The sequence below is a fragment of the Eschrichtius robustus genome, chromosome 3, assembly GCF_028021215.1.
Source record: "Eschrichtius robustus isolate mEscRob2 chromosome 3, mEscRob2.pri, whole genome shotgun sequence".
NCBI classification, from domain to species: Eukaryota; Metazoa; Chordata; class Mammalia; order Artiodactyla; family Eschrichtiidae; genus Eschrichtius; species Eschrichtius robustus.
The window spans coordinates 52,951,762-52,971,344 of record NC_090826.1 but is presented as its reverse complement, the minus strand read 5'-3'; the positions used below and the strand labels follow the sequence as shown (position 1 = coordinate 52,971,344).

Genomic DNA, 19,583 nt, shown 5'->3' with positions numbered 1-19,583 from the left:
AGAGAGTGCTTCTAGAGTCCAGGAAGGGACTAGACATTCATTTTCTATGTTTAATGTATAAATAGGATATGAAGTATAATTTTGCCCTTAGGGTAGATTTTTTTTCTTTTCTCACAGTAAAATTATGGGATATGCTTTATAGTTATTGCCATGAGAGTTGAATGGTGACAGGCCTTTCCTGTTAAGATCTGAGGAATTTATTCAACTCATTGTCCAAAAAGTTTTTCAGATCCTTTCTTACAAACTATAAGAGTCTCTGTGTTTAAAATTGAAATGAAGCATAGAGATCCATCTGCCTCTTCTTACTAGGGAAGAAATTAAGACCTAAGGAAGTTGAGACTAAGGTACACAATTAATCAGTGCAAAACTGAATCTAGAACCTAGGTCTTCTGTGCATTCCACTGGTTGTTCTCTTCTACCCACCCCTGCCCCGCCCCACTAACTGCTTTGTTTTTTATTAAGTATCTTCATTTTGGAAATTGTTACTGCTACTTTATGAGAAGGGTTGTGTAGTTTTACATAACCTTATTTTCACACTGTAAATTGTTGTTTCTCTTTTTAAAGTATATAAGTTGTTTTAAAACTATAATGTATAAATAATAAGCAAATGTAATTTTAAAAACAATATCTGTAGCCTATTATATAAACATTTAATTAGGATTCCAGACTCAAATTTAAAATTTAAAACTAGAAGGGCCCATTGAGAAGGCACATCTCTGCATTGTCATTCATATAATCTCCTACAATACATACAGAAGTGCTCCCAGTGTAAGAAAAAAATGTCTTGAATAAATGAAGCATTAATATGTGCATCTATAAAAACCTCATTGGATTCTTTTAAAAGATTGTGTTTTAACATATTTCTTTTTTCTGTTTTAGGATTTGGGCCTCCTTGATTTTAATAGAGAACTCTCAGTGTGTAGATTTCCAGATTTTCCTTTTTCCATCTTCACATACCACTTTACGGATTCTGTTTAATTTTTTGTTGTTGCTGATGTTTTTGTTTTGTTGTCTTAGTTAAAAACATATTATTCTGAGATTTATTTAATAGAACTTTGAGATGTATATAATAGAGTCTTTCTTAGGCTACTGTCTCTGTGAGATAGATAGCTTATTACTCTGATATTAATGTGTTTTCCAAAGGCAAGTTGCCACTTGTCCTTTTCGCTTCTGAAAAATAAAAGTATGACTTATTCACATTTTTAGTGCTTTATTATTAAGAAAACCGTCTTAAATGTTGAATGTTGCCGTCTTCTGCATTTTGGTCCTTCAAAGCAGTTAATCCATGGTGCGAACAAATACCATCTATATTGCCTGGGGCTGCAGTCTTGTATATGACAACCCACCTGTTTTTTGGAGCTTTCAGATCTGTCTTTGCCTTGGTATCCAGGGAGCTAAAGATCATCAGGGAGCCTGAAACCTTGAGGCAACGCAGATACTCTTGGCACTGATTCAGGGCTCTGAAGTGTGAACTTTCTCCTTTTTGCTTTGGGAGTGATGCACTAGCTTTTGGTGGACCAGATGCTGACTCATCTAGCTCAGTGCAGTTACATTTGAAGCTGGATGGACAAGGTGGGAACACCAACCAGATGATTAATGTCTTCCATCTGTTAGCACTGCCTGGCAGATGCCGGCACAAGTGTCTTAAGTGATGCACCAGTGTCTGGAGGAAGCAGCACCTGTACGTTAGCAGTAGTTTTTCTTGCCATGTTTAGAAGGGTTTTAAGAAGATGGAAATACATGAAATGTTATGTCCCTAAAATACTGTCATACTCTTACTTTAGTAACAGGCATAGCAATTTCAAAATTACTGGGATCTGGGCTTTTCAAAAGTAAAAACCATAATTTTTCATCACTCATTTCGCTCAGAAATATACAGTATAGTACAGTTAGCTTCATAGTATGTTTGTTAGTCATTCAGTAACAGCTTCTCCAGTTGATGGGAGATTATTAAGTATTGATATAAGAAGTGAATTTGGATTGATTCCTAATATACACCAGGAAGGGTCTCTGATTTGTTCATTAATGAAAATGCTGAGTGTCTGTCATTTGGGAGGCACTGTTCTAGGTTCTAGGATGCAGCAGTGGACAAAACACTAACACCTCTGTCCTTAAGGAGCTTATATTTCCTTAGGATCCACTTTTTCACAGTGATATTTTTGGCCTCAGTTAAGCTAGATGCCCGTTTTCTAGTATACCCTAGTTCATTTTGGTTGCCGACAGTGCTTTGAAGTTTACTTCAGGATCACCTAAGCTCAGATTTAAAAGTCTTTAAGTTTCCACAGCTATGTAACTTCAGTTACATGAGAAATACCTGCAGTCATATCTTGAAACGAATCTTGCTTCCTGTGTAATTGTTACAGTTACCTTGACCAGGTGGGAAGTCTGTTTCCAAGCAGGTGCTTCTCAAAAGTATTTATTCAAATAAGCTGTACTCTGAAAGAGTTGTTGGTAAAATCTAGAAGTAAAGTCCGTTCACAGTACACTCTTAAACCTTTAGACTTAATTTTCACTATAATTTCCTAAATTCCTAAAAACGCTTTCGTTTTTCCAATTTGTGTAATTCCCTGTTGCCTAATACATGTAATTCTTTTACAGATGATTTTTCTGTGTCTTATTATTTATTTGTTAGGGGAATGCACTTAAAGCATGTGAATACAGTTTTGTTTTGTTTTTTTTTGTTTTTAGTTTCATGGAGCACTATATTATTATGGCTATTAGTAGTGTGTGTAGGAATTATATGTTAAGGCCTCTGTATGAGATGTTTTATATGATAACCCTGATTTTAGAACAGTGGCCAAAATTGTAAGATGGATTAGCTCAGTCATTCCTGGGATTACTCCTAAACCCTCTAGAGTAAAATGGAAAGGATTCTTTCAATTCTATAGAAACAGTTAGTGTTCTACAGAAGCATTTATAAATGGTACTACTTTAGCCTGAAAGGATTAATACAATTTCCAGAAGTACCTCTTTACCCAGGAAGATTTCTTACCTCCACTGTATTAAACTAAAGGACCTCTTTAAAATTTCAGAGATTCTGTTATGTCTACGGCCAGCATTTGTTCATGGGACCACTAGGACTCTAAGAAATATTAGTTTGGGGGTATGTTTTGTTTTTGTTTTGTTTTACAAAAACTTTCTGTGTCTTTTTCCCTTATTTTAACCTAGATGCTTAAGGCTAAGTTAAGTATTATTATACTGATGGGTAGCTAGGAAGCTAAAATAGATAGAAACTAGCAAAAAAGAAAGGTTAGTTCTTAAAAAGTGCAAGTCTAAGATGTTGGTTCCTCTTTCTCATTCAAATACCTTAAATGTAGATATTCCCCAGGGTTCTGGCACCTTCCTTCTTCCTTTCTCTCATTAAATCAGCATCCATTTTGCTTTTTTCTGTTTACAAAATTAATACAAGCTTAATGCATAAATTTTTGGGAAACACCAAAAAGTACAAAGAAAAAAAATTTATTCCACAGCTCTGAGATAACAATGTTAATATTTTAATGTATGTCCTAGTAGTTTTTCCATGCATGTATTTTCATTTTTCTTCACAAAAATGATATATTCTCCATACTGTTTTGTAGCCTGCTTCTTCACATTGTAAATATTTTTCTATTTCAATAATCTTACAAAATTATTTTTAATGGCTGCTGAGTATTCCATGTCTGTATCATCATTTATGTAATGATAAATAATGTTATGTGGTATTTAACTTATTTTAATAAATGAACAATGTACATTTCTGATTTTTTTCTTTAGAATTGTCATTCTTAGTCAAAAAGTAATCATATATTAAAGTTTTTGATACATACATACAGTCTTAGTTAACCAGGGTAATAGAGAAAGAATGAAATATAATAGCCCAAACCCAAACAAAACCACAGTCAACTCTTAATTATTCCAGTGCAGATTAACTGTGGATAAAATGCTGCAGGGACCTGCAACTACCCCTTGCTCTGCAGTTAGACCACTGCTTACCAATGCTGTTTCCTGCTCCTCACATCCCACAGGCTGGAGAAGAAAAACCAAACTTTTGAGAACAGGATAGCTGCTAGAGAAAGGATGCTGGCTGTGGGTATTGGAGAATGATAGCGTATCTGTTAGTTTGCACAGAGTGTCAAATAGTTGAATTATCTAACTGCCGTCTTCTAGATGAGAGGAGGAGTGCTTTAAGGAGTACATAGGAAGCTCATTCATGATGGTATTTATTCTGAGCTGCTGAGAGGGAAAGAGGGAGGTAAATTTGGAAAATTAGAAAAGTTGCTGATTAGAAATGAATAAAAATTCTATACAGCACTGAGTACCCAATGGAGTCCTGGAATAGTACATTTGTAGTTGATTTAATCGTCATGGTACTCATTCCCATATCTTTTAAAATAGAGCCTAATATCTTAATTCTTAGTAAATGTAGCAGTGCTCTTAAAGCTAGTCATTGTCTGATGAAGAAACATTGGTATTTACTATCTTAGAAAATAGATTTTTAAAGAAAAAATATTTATTAAAAAATTAAGGCTTAAAATCTTAAATTTTCAAGATTTGAACTTGTTAAAATTTCCTTTTACTGCTCTTCATGTACACGATGTTAAGCTCTATAGAGTCTTCCTAAAGAGTCACTATCATTATCCCCACTTTACAGATACGTAAATTGAGTCCCACAAAGATTGAGTCACTTGCCCAAAGGTCATGAAATAAGTGGTGAAGCTAGGATTTAAACCCAGGTCTATTAACTGCTATACTCCTGCATTGTGATAGTTAGAATCATCTCATTCTTTGAAATATACTGCTAATGATTGTGTACTAGAGATTTTTTTTTAGTATGTTGTTTAATGTTTTCATAAAGATGGAATTATCTGCCTATACTGAGTCTTTTTACTTAACAAATAGTTTGCTGGTTTAAAAGGAAAAAAAGAATTTATTTATTCAAACTTCCCAACTTTACATCATGCAAATGCCAAAATGTTTTATGAATATTAAAATGAGACTATGATAGAGCAGTGATTATTGTCAAAACCTAAAGACTTTTCTGCTGTTACCTCATCTGACATTTGCAGCACTTTCTAGACCAACATCTGATTATGTTTGTGTGACAAGAGGAGAGATGTTAGGTAGGACCATACTGTCATGCTCTGCTTCGTCTTGCTGAGGTCAAATGAAGCTAGAGACACCTGTGGGTGGTGGGATTGCAGGTGATTTTTATTTGGTTAGTTTTCTTTCAGTTTATCTGAACTTTCTAATTTTTCCACAATAAACATGCATGTATTTGACACCATAAATAATAGTATGGGTAAATTAGAACAAAGAGCCCAAGAAAATTTTATTCTCCCCTGCCCCCCCCCTTCAAGATACACTTATCCCGATTTCTGACATGATTCTAACTTTAAAGGATAGATGCATTTAAAAGAAAAAGGCAGATCTAACACATGTTATCAAAGGTTTTTCATCCAAGCAGCACGGTTTGATGGGAAAAGCACAGACTTTGGAATCAGACCTGAGTTTGTCTCCTGTCTTTGCCACTTGTTTTGTTACTGTAACAGTTCTGAGCCCCTCTGTCTTCATATAAATGGGTATAATAATATCAGTTAATGTTGAGAGCTTAAGATGACATAGATAATAGTCACCATTTATTAAACATTTTAAAGGAATGGAATGATGGCATTAGGCATTGAGGAGTGCCATCTGGAATTTACAAGGGGTTCCTCACACCATCTGGGATTTGCAAGGGGTTCCTCACACTGGGGCTGTAGTGTGGTTACACCTTCAGTAAAATTCCAGTGGACTCAAAAATTCCTTTTACAGAAGGAAGGTAGGATGTGTTCTTCAGACATTGTTTACCTACATTTTTCTTATCTCTGTTATCATTATCTCTCGCTACCCTGTGTAATAAGGGCCCCAAATGTCACTTTTCTCAAGAAAGTAGTCTTATTGTCACCTGCAATGCTTGAAGACTCTCCTTACTAAGGGAAGGCTGCGATGTTGCAGATTTTGTTTTTGTTGCTCTTTAATCTGCAGTTTTCTGGAGATATTTATCTAATAAATTTAGAAATGTTGCCATGAAGCAGCTGTTCAATCTACTTTCAGCCTAAATTAAGGTTAATTGCAAGGAATCGCTATGCATACAACAGAATGTTGCTTTTAACCTGTCAGTGATATCAGAATATGCCAAGCATGTGGAGATGAAAACTTGAAAAATGATTAAGGCTAGAGCTATTTGGACTGCATATGCCAAAGAAAAATGTTGTGTTAGCAGAACACTTTAGAAAGTGTGTAGTGTTTGAACTTTTAATCGTGAGCTAATTTTATATTTAAGAGGGTATGATTATGAAGGCTCACGGTCCCATCTTTGATTTTTCAGATATACCTCAAAATTTGACGACTTATTTGAATGAATTATGAAATTCATTATTATAGCACAAGAAAGAATGGCATGTCTTCTTTATATGATTTATGATTGAGTGGTCTGCGTGAGACACGACACAAATTGCTTTAAATAAGTGCAGCAAGTCTTTAAAAAGGTGTTCAAAAATGAATTTATTGTTTATTAATTCTTAATTATTTATTGGCCTACTGTGTACCCCTTCTGCTCTTGTCTTCCTGCCTTCCTACTATGTATTCTTCACACAGCAGCCAAATGATAAAAGTAAATCAGAACATGTCACTTTTCTGCCAGATCTCCAGTGGCTTCCTGTCCTGCCTTAAGTATGCCAAATTAGTTCCCACCTCAAGATTTTTATACTGACTCTTCCCTTCGCCTGGAGTGCTCTTTCCCAGGTCTTTGCATGACTTGGTTCCTCACTCGTTCAGGTCTCTGCTCAGGTATTGTCCCTGACCATCCTTTCTAAAATACTACCCCAGCCCTCCACTGGTCACTCTCTGAATCCTGATCCTGCTTCATTCTCTTCACAGCATTTATTGCTACTGGAAATTACGTATGTTTATGTATTCTCCCTTTCCCTCCCCTACTCGAATGTAAGCTTGGTGAGGGCAGGGACTTTATTTCATCTATTACTGTATCCTCAGTGCTTAGAACAGTCCCTGGGACATGAAAGTTGCTTTAAAAATGTTTTTTGAGTGAATGGGAACACTAGATGGGTTAACAGGAGTATAAATTAACCTGAGATTAAATAACCGTCTGCTTTAGATCATTTACTTTAGGAGTTGTCATGCAAACATGGTTCTAACCCTAACTCTTGTCTCAGGAGGTGGGTGAGGAAATGAGTCTATGCTGATTTATTCATGTCCTCGATGGTCCCAGTGCTTAGAGCAATGACTGGCACCACATAAGAATTTTATAAACATTGAATTCTTACCTTGGAATGGGTAGTTACTGGAGGTAGTTCTCAAAAAAAAGACCAGCCAGGAGATTATTAGAAAGAATAGGAAGGAGGGGGCAGGGGCGGGCTACTCAATCACCTAATATGTGTCATATTATGATGTGTCATTATGTATCAATATTTTCCTGACCTGATTATCTCAGTTAATCCTCATAGTCACCCTGTAAGGAAGGTCAATTAGCTTCCCTTACAGTGATAAAGGTCTTTTACGCTATAGGTATAGGTTGCCAGCCTCTAAGATGTTAACAGGACGCTTTAGCTAAATATTGTGCTCCTCTGCAGAACTGGGGCTAGTTTCAGATTCAACTTTTCACTATCCACCCACCATCCAACTACACCAACGGCTACATAGGGTAATGCTTTAAACTCATGGACTTCAGGGTCAGATAAATCTGCCACGTATTATGGACAAGCTCTTAGGATCTTAGTTTCCTTATTCTTAAAATGGAGATATTATCTTCCTCATATGATTGTTGTAGGGTATTTCATAGTGTGTGGTGCATAGTATGTATTTAATAAATGACAGATGATTGTTCTTAAGATTTTTATATTTCTTATCTCCTGTAGTACTTATAACACTTCTGTAAGGTTAGTACTCATTTTATGCATAATGAGACTGAGGGTTAGAGAGATTAAATGGCTTGACTATCCTTACACAGCTAGTAAGCTTGAAACCAAGTCTGTGATTCCTAAGCCCATTGCCCGTTCTAATCACTACACCTTCTACCTCCTTATTAATCCCATGTGAGTGGACAACTGACCATAGATCTATTTCTTTTATAACTGCCCCACTGGAGCTTTTTTTTTTTTTAACCAAAAAAGAAGAAACAAAATTACAAGGGTCTAATGACTTCATTTTTAAAAGAATATTCTATTGAGGTATACATAGAATGCCCAAATCTTAAGTATAAAACTTGATGAATTTTTACACATGTATACACCCACTTAACCACCACCAGTTGAAGATAAAGAATATTCCTAGTGGGCTTCCCTGGTGGTGCAGTCGTTGAGAATCTGCCTGCCAATGCAGGGGACGCGGGTTCGAGCCCTGGTCTGGGAAGATCCCACATGCCGCGGAGCAACTAGGCCCGTGAGCCACAACTACTGAGCCTGCGCGTCTGGAGCCTGTGCTCCGCAACAAGAGAGGCCGCTATAGTGAGAGGCCCACACACCACAATGAAGAGAGGCCCCCGCTAGCCGCAACTAGAGAAAGCCCTCGCACAGAAACGAAGACCCAACACCGCCAAAAATAAATAAATAAATCAAATAAATTAAAAAAAAAAAAAAAAAAAAGAATATTCCTAGCCCTCCGGAAGTTTCCCTTTTACTCCTTCCCAGTCAGTATCTACCCCTTACAGGTAACCACTCTTCTATGATTCTGTCACCATAGATAAGTTTTGCCTGTTTTTGAACTTCATATGAATGGAGTCATATAGTATGCCCTTTTCTGTGATCAGTTTCTTCTACTCATCGTTATTATGGTGTAGTGTTACATTGTATGAATATGCCAAAAATTATTTATCCTACTGTTGTCAGTTTGTTTCCAGTTTGGGGCTATTATAAATAGAGCTGAGATGGACACTCTTACATTCTTACACATGTCTTTTGTTAGAGATATATTTAAAGCAATATGCCCTTACTTCTCTTTTGTATATGTGCAGAAGTAGAATCTTTGGCTTTCGGTGTAGGCACGTCTTTAACTTGAGTAGATGCTGTCTAACAGATTTCCAAAGTGGTTGTACCAGTTGACACTCCCATCAGCAAAACATGAGAACTCCAGTTGTTCCACATCCTCTCCAACACTTGATATTGTTGGTCTTTTTTACATTAACTGGCTTCTACTTTTAAAGAAGATGGAACGTAGCTATCAGTGTAGCTTAAAAAGGAAAACAAGACTAACTGGTCTGGAGAATAATTTCAGTTCAGCATAGAAGACCCCTCTTACCATGAGGTGGCCCATAAAATAGATAGATAGGTTCTCTCTCTTAAGCAGAGGCCAGAGGTCCATTTGTTGTGGTCCATTTAGGGAGGTTCCCTGGCATCAGGAAAGTTTGGTTTATAAGACTTCCGTGGGCCCATCCAAATGTAACGCTATTTTGACTCTGAGCTTGGAGTAGTAGAATCTTGAGCTTGAAGAACCTTGAAGAAATGTGTAAGTCAGCCTTCTTCCTCGTTTCATACAAGTTATTGATGCCTAGCCTTGTACTTCCATAATACCCTTCACTGATTATGAAAAGCATTCTTTTCCCTAAAGGAGAGTTTAGACAGAGCTTCCTCTGAGAGATCAAAATGACCTGTTGGCCTAGCTGACTCCTAGATTAGCCTCCTATGGAAAGATTAGTTTGTGGTTTCCAAAGTGAGTTATTTCATGTTCTGAGTTGTATATATGTGGTGTCATTTGATTTATTTGTTTGTTGTTTTGCTGTTGCTCAGCTTACATTCTTACGGACTTTTCCCCACACTGAAATTTTCCATAGAGCCTTTTAGGAATATCTGACAAGCATCCTTTTCAGATTTTCCCCATCTCTGTCCATTCACTTTAAATTTAGGAGTATTAGCTCCTGCTTGCTTCTGCCGCCTGTAGTAAAACCTGCCATTTGCAGGTCCAACCCCACCCAAACCCTGGGTCAATACAAACCAGACCTGGAAAGCAGAGTGGCCTCTCCCTAAGAAACAGTGGAATCTGGAAATGTCCACTATTTATAACCCCAGGGAACACTGGAACACTGGTCCTTAGGAAGGATTTAGCCCCAGGAGGGTCTAATGACACATCAGGCTACAGCCTTCTTACTGAGCCTGTATTTGTGAAAGAATCATTCGTCTGCCTGTCTTTTCTGCCTAGAGACTTGGGGAAGGCAGAATACTAGCCCCCCCAAAGATGTCCATGTCCTGATCCCCAGAATCTTGCATGACAACAAAGACTTTGCATATGTGATTAAAGTAAGGATCTTTATTTATTTTTTTTAATATTTGTTATTTGGTTGCTCCGTGTCTTAGTTGCGGTAGGTGGTCTCCTTAGTTGCAGCTCATGGGCTACTTAGTTACAGCTCACTGGCTCCTTAGTTGCAGCACATGGACTCCTTAGTTGTGGCATGCATGTGGGATCTAGTTCCCTGACCAGGGATCAAACCCGGGCCCCCTGCATTGGGAGCATGGAGTCTTAACCACTGCACCACCTGGGAAGTCCCTAAAATAAGGATCTTTAGATGGGAAGATTATCTTGGATTATCTGAATGGGCTCAATACAATCACAAGAGTCCTTATAAGGGAAAGAGGGAGGCAGGAAGGCCAAAGATGAGATGACTGAAACAGAGGTCAGAGAGGAGAGATATTTGAAGATTCTATGCCACTGGCTTTGAAGATGGAGGAAGGGGCCATGAGCCAAGGAATGCAGATGGACTCTAGAGGCTGGAAAAAGAAGGAAAGGGATTCTACCTTGGGGCCTCCAGAGGAACATGACTCTGCTGATACCTTGGTTTTAGCCTGGTAAGACCGACTACAGACTAATAACGTCCAGAACTGTAAGATTATAAGTGTGGGTTGCTTTAGGCCACTAAGTTTATGGTAATTTGTTACAGCAGCAATAGGAAACTAATAAGTTGTTATGTTCAAAGTGTCTTACTTACAGCCTGCATATTGTTGGATCGTACCTTTTTTCCATTCTGCTGATCGTTGTCTTTTTGTTTTGTTTTGTTTTGTTTTGGGCTGTATTGGGTCTTCATTGCTGCACACGGCCTTTCTCTAGTTGCGGCGAGTGGGGGCTACTCTTCGTTGCTATACGTGGGCTTCTCATTGTAGTGGCTTCTCTTGTTGCAGAGCATGGGCTCTAGGCATGCGGGCTTCAGTAGTTCTGACACATGGGCTCAGTAGTTGTGGCTCGCAGGCTCTAGAGCACAGGCTCAGTAGCTGTGGCGCATGGGCTTAGTTGTTCCACAGCATGTGAGATCTTCTGGGACCAGGGATCGAACCCGTGTCCCCTGCATTGGCAGGCGGATTCTTAACCACTGCACCACCAGGGAAGTACCTAATCTTTGTCTTTTTTTTTTTTTTTTTTTAAATTTATTTATTTTATTTTATTTTGGGTCGCGTTGGGACTTCGTTGCTGCACGCGGGCTTTTCTCTAGTTGCGGCGAGCGGGGGCTACTCTTCGTTGTGGTGCTCAGGCTTCTCATGGCGGCAGCTTCTCTTGTTGCAGAGCACAGGCTCTGGGCGTGCAGACTTCAGTAGTTGTGGCACATGGGCTCAGTAGTTTTGGCTGGCAGGCTGTAGAGCGCAGGCTCAGTAGTTGTGGCACACGGGCTCAGTAGTTGTGACGCACGGGCTTAGTTGCTCTGCGGCATGTGGGATCTTCCCAGACCAGGGCTCGAACCCGTGTCCCCTGCATTGGCAGGCGGATTCTTAACCACTGCGCCACCAGGGAAGCCCTAATCTTTGTCTTTTAATTGGAGTATTTAGACCATTTGCATTTGAATTAATTATTGATATGTTAGGGCTTACTTCTGCCATTTTATCATTTGTTTTCTGTTTTCTCCCTCTGTTTCTCATTTTGTCTTTTATGCCTCTGAGTATTACCTGAACTTTTTTAAAAATCAATTTTCCTGTATTTTCAATGTTTTTGAATACATCATCCTGCATAATTTTCTTTAGTGGTTGCTATTGATGTTATAATATACATACACACACACATACATGCACATACATATACATATCATATAACATGCACACACATGTGATACATGCATATACACATATGTACTTGTGTGTACACACGTGTGTATACATATATAGGCATATACATATAACATACACATACATGTATGCTTATATACATATATACAATACACATGCACGTGTGTACATGTATACACACATCTTATACACATACATACATATACATGTACATGTATAACATACACACATACATACATAACTTATCATGGTCTATTGGTATCAACATTTTACCCCTTTAAGTAAAGTATTGAAAGCTTACTTCCATTTAGGTCCCTTTACTTTTCCCACTTTTAAAATGGTACAACAGCAATAAGAAACTAAGATAGGCCTCAAACCTCATTTCACAATGGCTACCCATGTGGGCTTGGGAGTTAAACTGTTCAAATTCTACCTTCTGCACTTAATGTGCTGCTTGACCTTGAGCAAGATTCTTTACCCCTCTGAGCCTCAGTTTCCTCCTATAAGTTGAGGATGAAGTAATAATACTAAACTACCCATTAAAACATTTCTGCTTATACTTTCTCAGGACTTATATGCAACATTCTCAAAATTGTTCCCATTTTCATTTTTTAAAAAATGTAATAGGCTTTATTTTTTAGAGCAGGTTCACAGCAAAATTGACCAGAAGGTATAAAGAGTTCCCATATACTCCCTGCCACCACACATGCATAGCCTCCCCCATTATCAACATCCCTCACCACAGTGGTATATCTGTTACAATTGATGAACCTACACTGACACATCATTATCACATAAAGTCCATAGTTTACATTAGGGTTCAGTCTTGGTGTTGTGCATTCTGTGAGTTTAGACAAATGTATAATGGCATGTATCCACCATCATAGTATCACATAGAGTATTTTCACAGACCTAAAAATCCTCTGTGCTCCACTTATTCATCCCTCCCTCCCCTCTAACCCCGGGAAACCACTGATCTTTTTACTCCCTCCATAGTTTTGCCTTTTCCAGAATGTTATACAATTGGAATCATACAGTATGTAGCCTTTTCAGATTGGCTTCTTTCACTTAGTAATATGCATTTAAGCTTCCTCCATGTCTTTTCATTACTTTATAGCTTATTTCTCTTTTAGGGCTGAATAATATTCCATTGCCTGGATATACCACAATTTATTTAACCATTCACCTACTGAAGGATATCGTGGTTGTTTCTAAGTTTTGGCAATTATGAATAAAGCTGCTATAAACATATGTGTGAAGGTTTTTGTGTGGACATATGTTTTCAACACCTTTAGCTAAACACCAAGGTGCGTGATTGCTGGACTTGGTGGTAAGAGTATGTTTAGTTTTGCAAGAAGTTGTTCAACTGTCTTCCAAAGTGGATGTATCATTTTACATTTTCACCAGTAATGAATAAGAGTTCCTGTTGCTCCACATCCTCACCAGCATTTGGTGTTGTCGGTGTTTTAGACTGTGGCTATTCTAGTAGGTGTATAGTTGTATCTTATTGTTTTAATTTGCATTTCCTTGATGAGATATGATATGGAGCACCTTTTAGTATGGTTATTTGCCATATGTATATCTTATTTGGTGAAGTATCTGTTAAGGTCTTTGGCCCATTTTTTTAATGAGGTTTTATTTTTCTTACTGTTGAGTTTTAAGAGTTCATATTTTGGATAATAGTCCTATATCAGATATGACTTACACAAATATTTTCTCCTAGTGTATGGCTTGTCTTCTCATTCTCTTGAAAGTGTCTTTCTTTAAAATTTATTTATTTTTGGCTGCACTGGGTCTTCATTGCTGTGTACGGGCTTTCTCTAGTTGCAGCGAGCAGGGGCTACTCTCTGTTGTGGTGCGCGGGCTTCTCATTGCAGTGGCTTCTCTTGTTGTGGAGCACGGGCTCTAGGCACGCAGGCTTCAGTAGTTGTGGCACACGGGCTCAGGAGTTGTGGCTCACTGGCTCTAGAGCACAGGCTTAGTAGTTGTGGCGCATGGGCTTACTTGCTCCATGGCATGTGGGATCTTCCCGGACCAGGGCTCGAACCCGTGTCCCCTGCATTGGCAGGCAGATTCTCAACCACTGCGCCACCAGGGAAGTCCCTTGAAAGTGTCTTTTGCAGAGCAGAGATTTTTAATTTTAATGAAGTCCAGCTTATCATTATTTCCTTCATGGATCATGCCTTTGGTGTTTTATCTAAAAAGTCATCACCAAACTCAAGGTCATCTAGATGTTCTCCTATGTTATCTTCTAGAAGTTTTATTTTGGATTTTACATTTAGCTTTGTGATCTATTTTATGTTAATTTTTGTGAAAGATGTAAGTTCTGTGTCAAGATTCATTTTTTTGCACATGGATGTCTAGTCTTTCCAGCACCATTTGTAGAAAATTCATCTTCATTTAAAAAAATTATTTCTCCTGTGTTCCTTATGACAGAAAATAGCAGCACATCCACCAGGAAAGAGACTCGGAAGTTACCTTCGATGCTATCTCCTCTCTACATCTGATGGGTCACCAAATTTTTTAATTCCACCTCATAAATACTCTGTAAACATTACTTCATCTTCACTGCAACTTTGTTATTTCAGAGCCCTGCACATCTAGGATCTTGTGATAAACTCCTGCCTGGCCTGCCTGGTTGAGTCCCACCTTCCTCTCAGTTTACCTTCTTATTCCCATCAGAATGATCTTTTTGAAAAGCAAATCTGATCATCTCTATCTGGCTTAAAACTCGACAGAAGCTCCCTGTTTCATTCACCATAAAACCCAAATTCCTGGGCTTCCCTGGTGGCGCAGTGGTTGAGAATCTGCCTGCCAGTGCAGGGTACATGGGTTCAAGCCCTGGTCTGGGAAGATCCCACATGCCGCGGAGCAACTGGGCCCGTGAGCCACAATTACTGAGCCTGCGCGTCTGGAGCCTGTGCTCCGCAGCAAGAGAGGCGGCGACAGTGAGAGGCCCGCGCAGCGCGATGAAGAGTGGCCCCCACTTGCCGCAACTAGAGAAAGCCCTCGCACAGAAACGAAGGCCCAACACAGCAATAAATAAATAAATAAACAAACAAACAAACAAACCCAAAGTTAAAAAAAAAACAAAAACCCAATTCCTTTTCCTGGCTTAAAAGGTTTATCCTGATTGAGTCCCAGCCATCATCGATCCCCTCCCCTCTCCCTACACAGTCAGGACTTGTGAGCTGACCCCTGGAGGTCACAGGAATGTGCCCTGCTCTCCCTTACTCTGAGAAGTCTGCTTACTGCTGTTCCTCGTTTGGAAACACTCTGATCGCACACTTCCAAGTATCTCTTACAGGTTCTTGAAGACATGGCTGAAGTCAGAAGTCCCATCAGGTCTCACTAAGCTAAAATGAAAGTATTCACAGGGATGTGTCCTACTGGAGGCTCTAGGGGAGAATCCATTTTCTTGGCTTTTCCAGCTTATTTTTAAATTGGGTTAGATGCCCCTCTGTTGTCCTTCTGTACTAACCTATGCTTCCCACTAGCGTGGCACTGATGATTTATGATTGTGGTGATCTGTTTTAAAAACAAGACTTCTTAAGTTCATTGATTTAGCCTTATTGTGACACATTACAAACTAATGAAGGAAAGTAATGTAACAGATACCTGTGTACTCAGCACTGAGATTAAATATATGTTAGTAATTTGCCAAACATGTTTCAGATTTCTCTTTTTTCTTTCATGAAATAAGAAGTTATGATACAACTAAAGCTCCACCCCTCCCAAATCCTTCCTAAGAGTAAATACTAACCTGAAGTTGGCATGGAAAAGTGTTTTTACTCTTCTGTTTCCCTCACTAAATATAAGGCCAGGCAGGGAAGATGCGTGTCTTTTTGCTGTGATCTCTCTATTGTCCTTGCTTAGCCCAAGGCTTGTCAATAATGCTCTAATGCTCGTTCAACAGCTGCCTGGATAAAACTAGCCTCAGCTTGATTGCCCTCAACTTGCCACCTTCCAAAGCAGCTCTTTCCATTTTTCAAGACAGCTCCGCCTGTCATTCTTACTTCAATGGAAATTTGCTCCTTCTCAGAGAAGGGCTGAGATTACTGGGGGCAGAAAGAAACAAAGGACAGAGCACGAATTTTGGAATGAAACTCACTGGGTACTTGCCTCTCAGCAATTACTTAATCTCTCTGGATGTTTAATTTCCTCTTTTGTAAAAATGAGGTTAATAATACTCATTTAGCAGAGGTTTTGTGAGGATTAAATAAAATAACAAATGTGAATGTTCCCTTTAGGGTGGAATAGGTGTTCAGTAAGTGGTACCATTCCCATAAAAATAATTAAGTATTTTATCTTCTTGTTTTTCTTTCTCAGATTTGCCCCCTTGAGGGCTTTCCATTTTCTCTCCCCATTTCCTCGCTCACATGCGTCACTGTTCCTTCTTTCATTCCGTTTCCCCAGACTGGAAGGAAACTCCACCATGTACTGCCTGACATGGTCCAGGTGCCCTTCAAGGTACAGCTGTATCCAATCCTGAATATTCCAGCTTTCTTGTCCTCTTTACTTTCTTTTTTTTTTTTTTTTTAAACTTTGGGTTTATTTATTTATTTATTTATTTATGGCTGTGTTGGGTCTTCGTTTCTGTGCGAGGGCTTTCTCCAGTTGTGGCAAGTGGGGGCCACTCTTCATCGCGGTGCGCGGGCCTCTCATTATCGCTGCCTCTCTTGCTGCGGAGCACAGGCTCCAGACGCGCAGGCTCAGTAATTGTGGCTCACGGGCCCAGTTGCTCCGCGGCATGTGGGATCCTCCCAGACCAGGGCTCGAAGCCGTGTCCCCTGCATTGGCAGGCAGATTCTCAACCACTGCGCCACCAGGGAAGCCCTTTACTTTCTTAAATGTAGGTCATAAATCCTTTAGCATCTGTGATATACTCGCTCTAATATGGCATCTGTGTTGGAATCGTCCTTCCCATTCTATCTATAAGTTACTTGAAGGTTGGGACTATGTCTTATGGTTCTCTCTCATTTCCCACACTTCTCAGCATGAGCATGCAAGACGATATTGTTCTGGGAGGGACAGTGGTCTTGAAGGAGGATCTTATTTCCCTGTCCAGGGATTGAACCTAGCTACCAGTCCACCAGGGGCTGGAGGCTAGAAGCAAAGTTCCCTGATTCTAACCCCGTTGGAAAGCAAGAAGGTTTCAAGGAGGCAAAACCTGCAAAAACAGGTACAAAGTTTATTATTAGAGACACAGCACACAGAGAAAGAGTTTATTTATTTAAGTGAGAAGGAGGGCAGAAATACACACCCAGAGAGGAGTGGGGACATCCTGAATGAGGAGGGCAGTAAGGAGGTGATTTAAATCACTTACATAGGACAGTCCTTCCTTGTCTTTGTTTACATTTGGCCTATTATCTTTTTTCTTTTTTCACACCTGACTGGTCCTAGGACCCTCCCCAAGATGCGTGCGCAACTTTTTGTTAAGTTGGATCCCACCGCAGAGGATCCTGTGGGTGCATGTCCACACTTATTAATGGGGTGGGGGGCCCCCTCCTTTTCTGACCCCCAAGGAGACTTCCTGCCCATGTGCAGACAGGGAAGTCCTCCTTGACCTCAGGGGTGAGCACCTTATCTCTTTACTTCAGCAGAGCTCAGCTTCTGCCACTAGCTTTGCCTTTGGAGTGCCTGGGTGAGAACAAAGCTTCAATTTTACTCCATTTGACAAACACCAGCTGTCCAGCCCAGGGGCCCATCTATCTCCTACCTCAGTATGACATGGACTCAGATTGCCTGAGTTCAACTCCTTGTTCTGCCACTTGCTAACTATGTGATCTTGATCAAGTAACTTCACTTTTTTAGGCCTCCGTTTCCTTAGCTGTAAATTGAGTGGAATATAATACCTACCTTATGATATAGTTCTGAGAATTAATAAGAAATGTCTAGAAAGTATCTTGTACTGTGGTTCTCCCTAAGTGCTCAGTAAATGCTGGCTGTCATTATGATTAGTGTCCGTTAAATAATACAATGTTATATGTCAATTATATCTCAATTTAAAAAAACACTTCTGTGGTTTATTAATGTTAATGCTAATACATTAGTTTCCTATTGCCACTGTAACAAAGCATCACGAACTTCTGGCTTAAAGCAATGCACATTTACTATCTTATAGTTCTGGAGGTCAGAAGTCCAAACTGGGTCTCACCGGGCTAAAATGAAAGTACCTGCATGACTGTGTCCTTCTGGAGGATCTAGGGGAGAATCTGTCTCCTTGCCTTTTCCAGCTTCAAGAGTTTGTTCACATTCCTTGGCTCATGGCCCTCCATCACTCTGACCTCTGCTTTTGTCGTCCCATCACCTTCTCTGACGCTGACTTTGTCTTCTCCCTCTTTCCCATATGAGAATCCTTGTGAGTACCCTGGGCCCCACCCATATAATCCAGGATAATCTCCCCATCCCAAATTCTTAACTTTTAAAAAAAATATTTATTTCTTTATTTATTTGACTGGGTCTTAGTTGCGACAGGTGGGATCTTCCTTGCGGCATGCGGGAGCTTCGTGGCAGCCTGCGGGATCTTTAGTTGCAGCATGCAGGCTCTTAGTTGAGGCATGTGGGATCCAGTTCCCTGACCAGGGATCGAACCTGAGGTCTCCTGCACTGGGAGTGCGAAGTCTTAACCACTGGACCACCAGGGAAGTCCCACAAGATTCTTAACTTAATCATACCTGCAAAGTCCCTTCTGCAGTAAGATAATAAAAATGTTCTGGGAATTACGATGGAGACATCTTTGGGGGGCATTTATTTTGCCTGCCACACCAATATAGTAAAACTCGTTCATTCATTCAGCACATATGTACTCATCACGTACTCTATGCCAGGCCTTGTTTCAGTCCCTGGGGTTGCAAACAAATAAAAACAATATCTATTCTTCACATGGCTTTTAGTCTAGGGAAACCTTGAAGGCGGTGGATCTATCTTATGATGGTACTTCCCAAAATGTGGAGGGGAAATGAGAATGTCTCACATTTAACAGTTACCCAAAACTTAGTGCCATTTTGATTGATGGAGAAGCAGAAAATGGGTATAGCATGTTACTTGTTAGGTTATGCATACCCTAGGCTTGGGTGTGTAAATCCATGTCAATTAAGTTGAGGTAGTCTTGAAATTGCTCTCCTAATGAGAAACCATTGGGAATCAGACACATAATTTTCAAGTGAGAAAAAGAATGCGGAAGGACAACATTGCATTTTGTTTTCTGCTTAGCACCAAGGCTTTATGTGCACATTGCAAAGATTAGGGATAAAAATTTGCTTTGGACATTGTCTATCCAATAGAGTAAGCTTATTTCATTTACCTTCTCACCCACTGGAATAAACACACTGCTTATTTTGTTTTTGTTTCTTTCACATCTATGCTTTTGATTATTTATTGCCAGGATGACCAGGGACATCATCACATCCTATACACAGAAATAGAAAATGGAATGGGAAGAATGAGCACAGGGATGGGAAGTACCTGCCAGAATTCTTAGAGATATGGGCCTTGATTGCAGCCTGGAACCAAGGCAAAGCCAGGAAAAGAGAAAAAGACAAAAATAATATTTCCAAGGGTCAAGTC

At 39.5% G+C, this 19,583-nt stretch overlaps 1 protein-coding gene across 3 annotated transcripts in view; it reads left to right on the top strand.

The window, feature by feature from the left end:
- The window catches only part of TM2D1 (TM2 domain containing 1), a 143,375-nt gene that overhangs the window by 51,836 nt on the left and 71,956 nt on the right, over positions 1-19,583 (top strand). For 2 of the 3 annotated variants that reach the window (XM_068539998.1, XM_068539997.1), the window contains one exon: positions 880-1,199. The exons of the other annotated variant lie outside the window; for it this stretch is intronic. In XM_068539998.1, coding sequence (XP_068396099.1) covers positions 880-978 — 99 coding nt within the window. In that variant the 3' untranslated portion in view covers positions 979-1,199. Of the gene's footprint in view, positions 1-879; positions 1,200-19,583 lie in introns of those variants that run through there. 3 annotated transcript variants of the gene reach the window in all.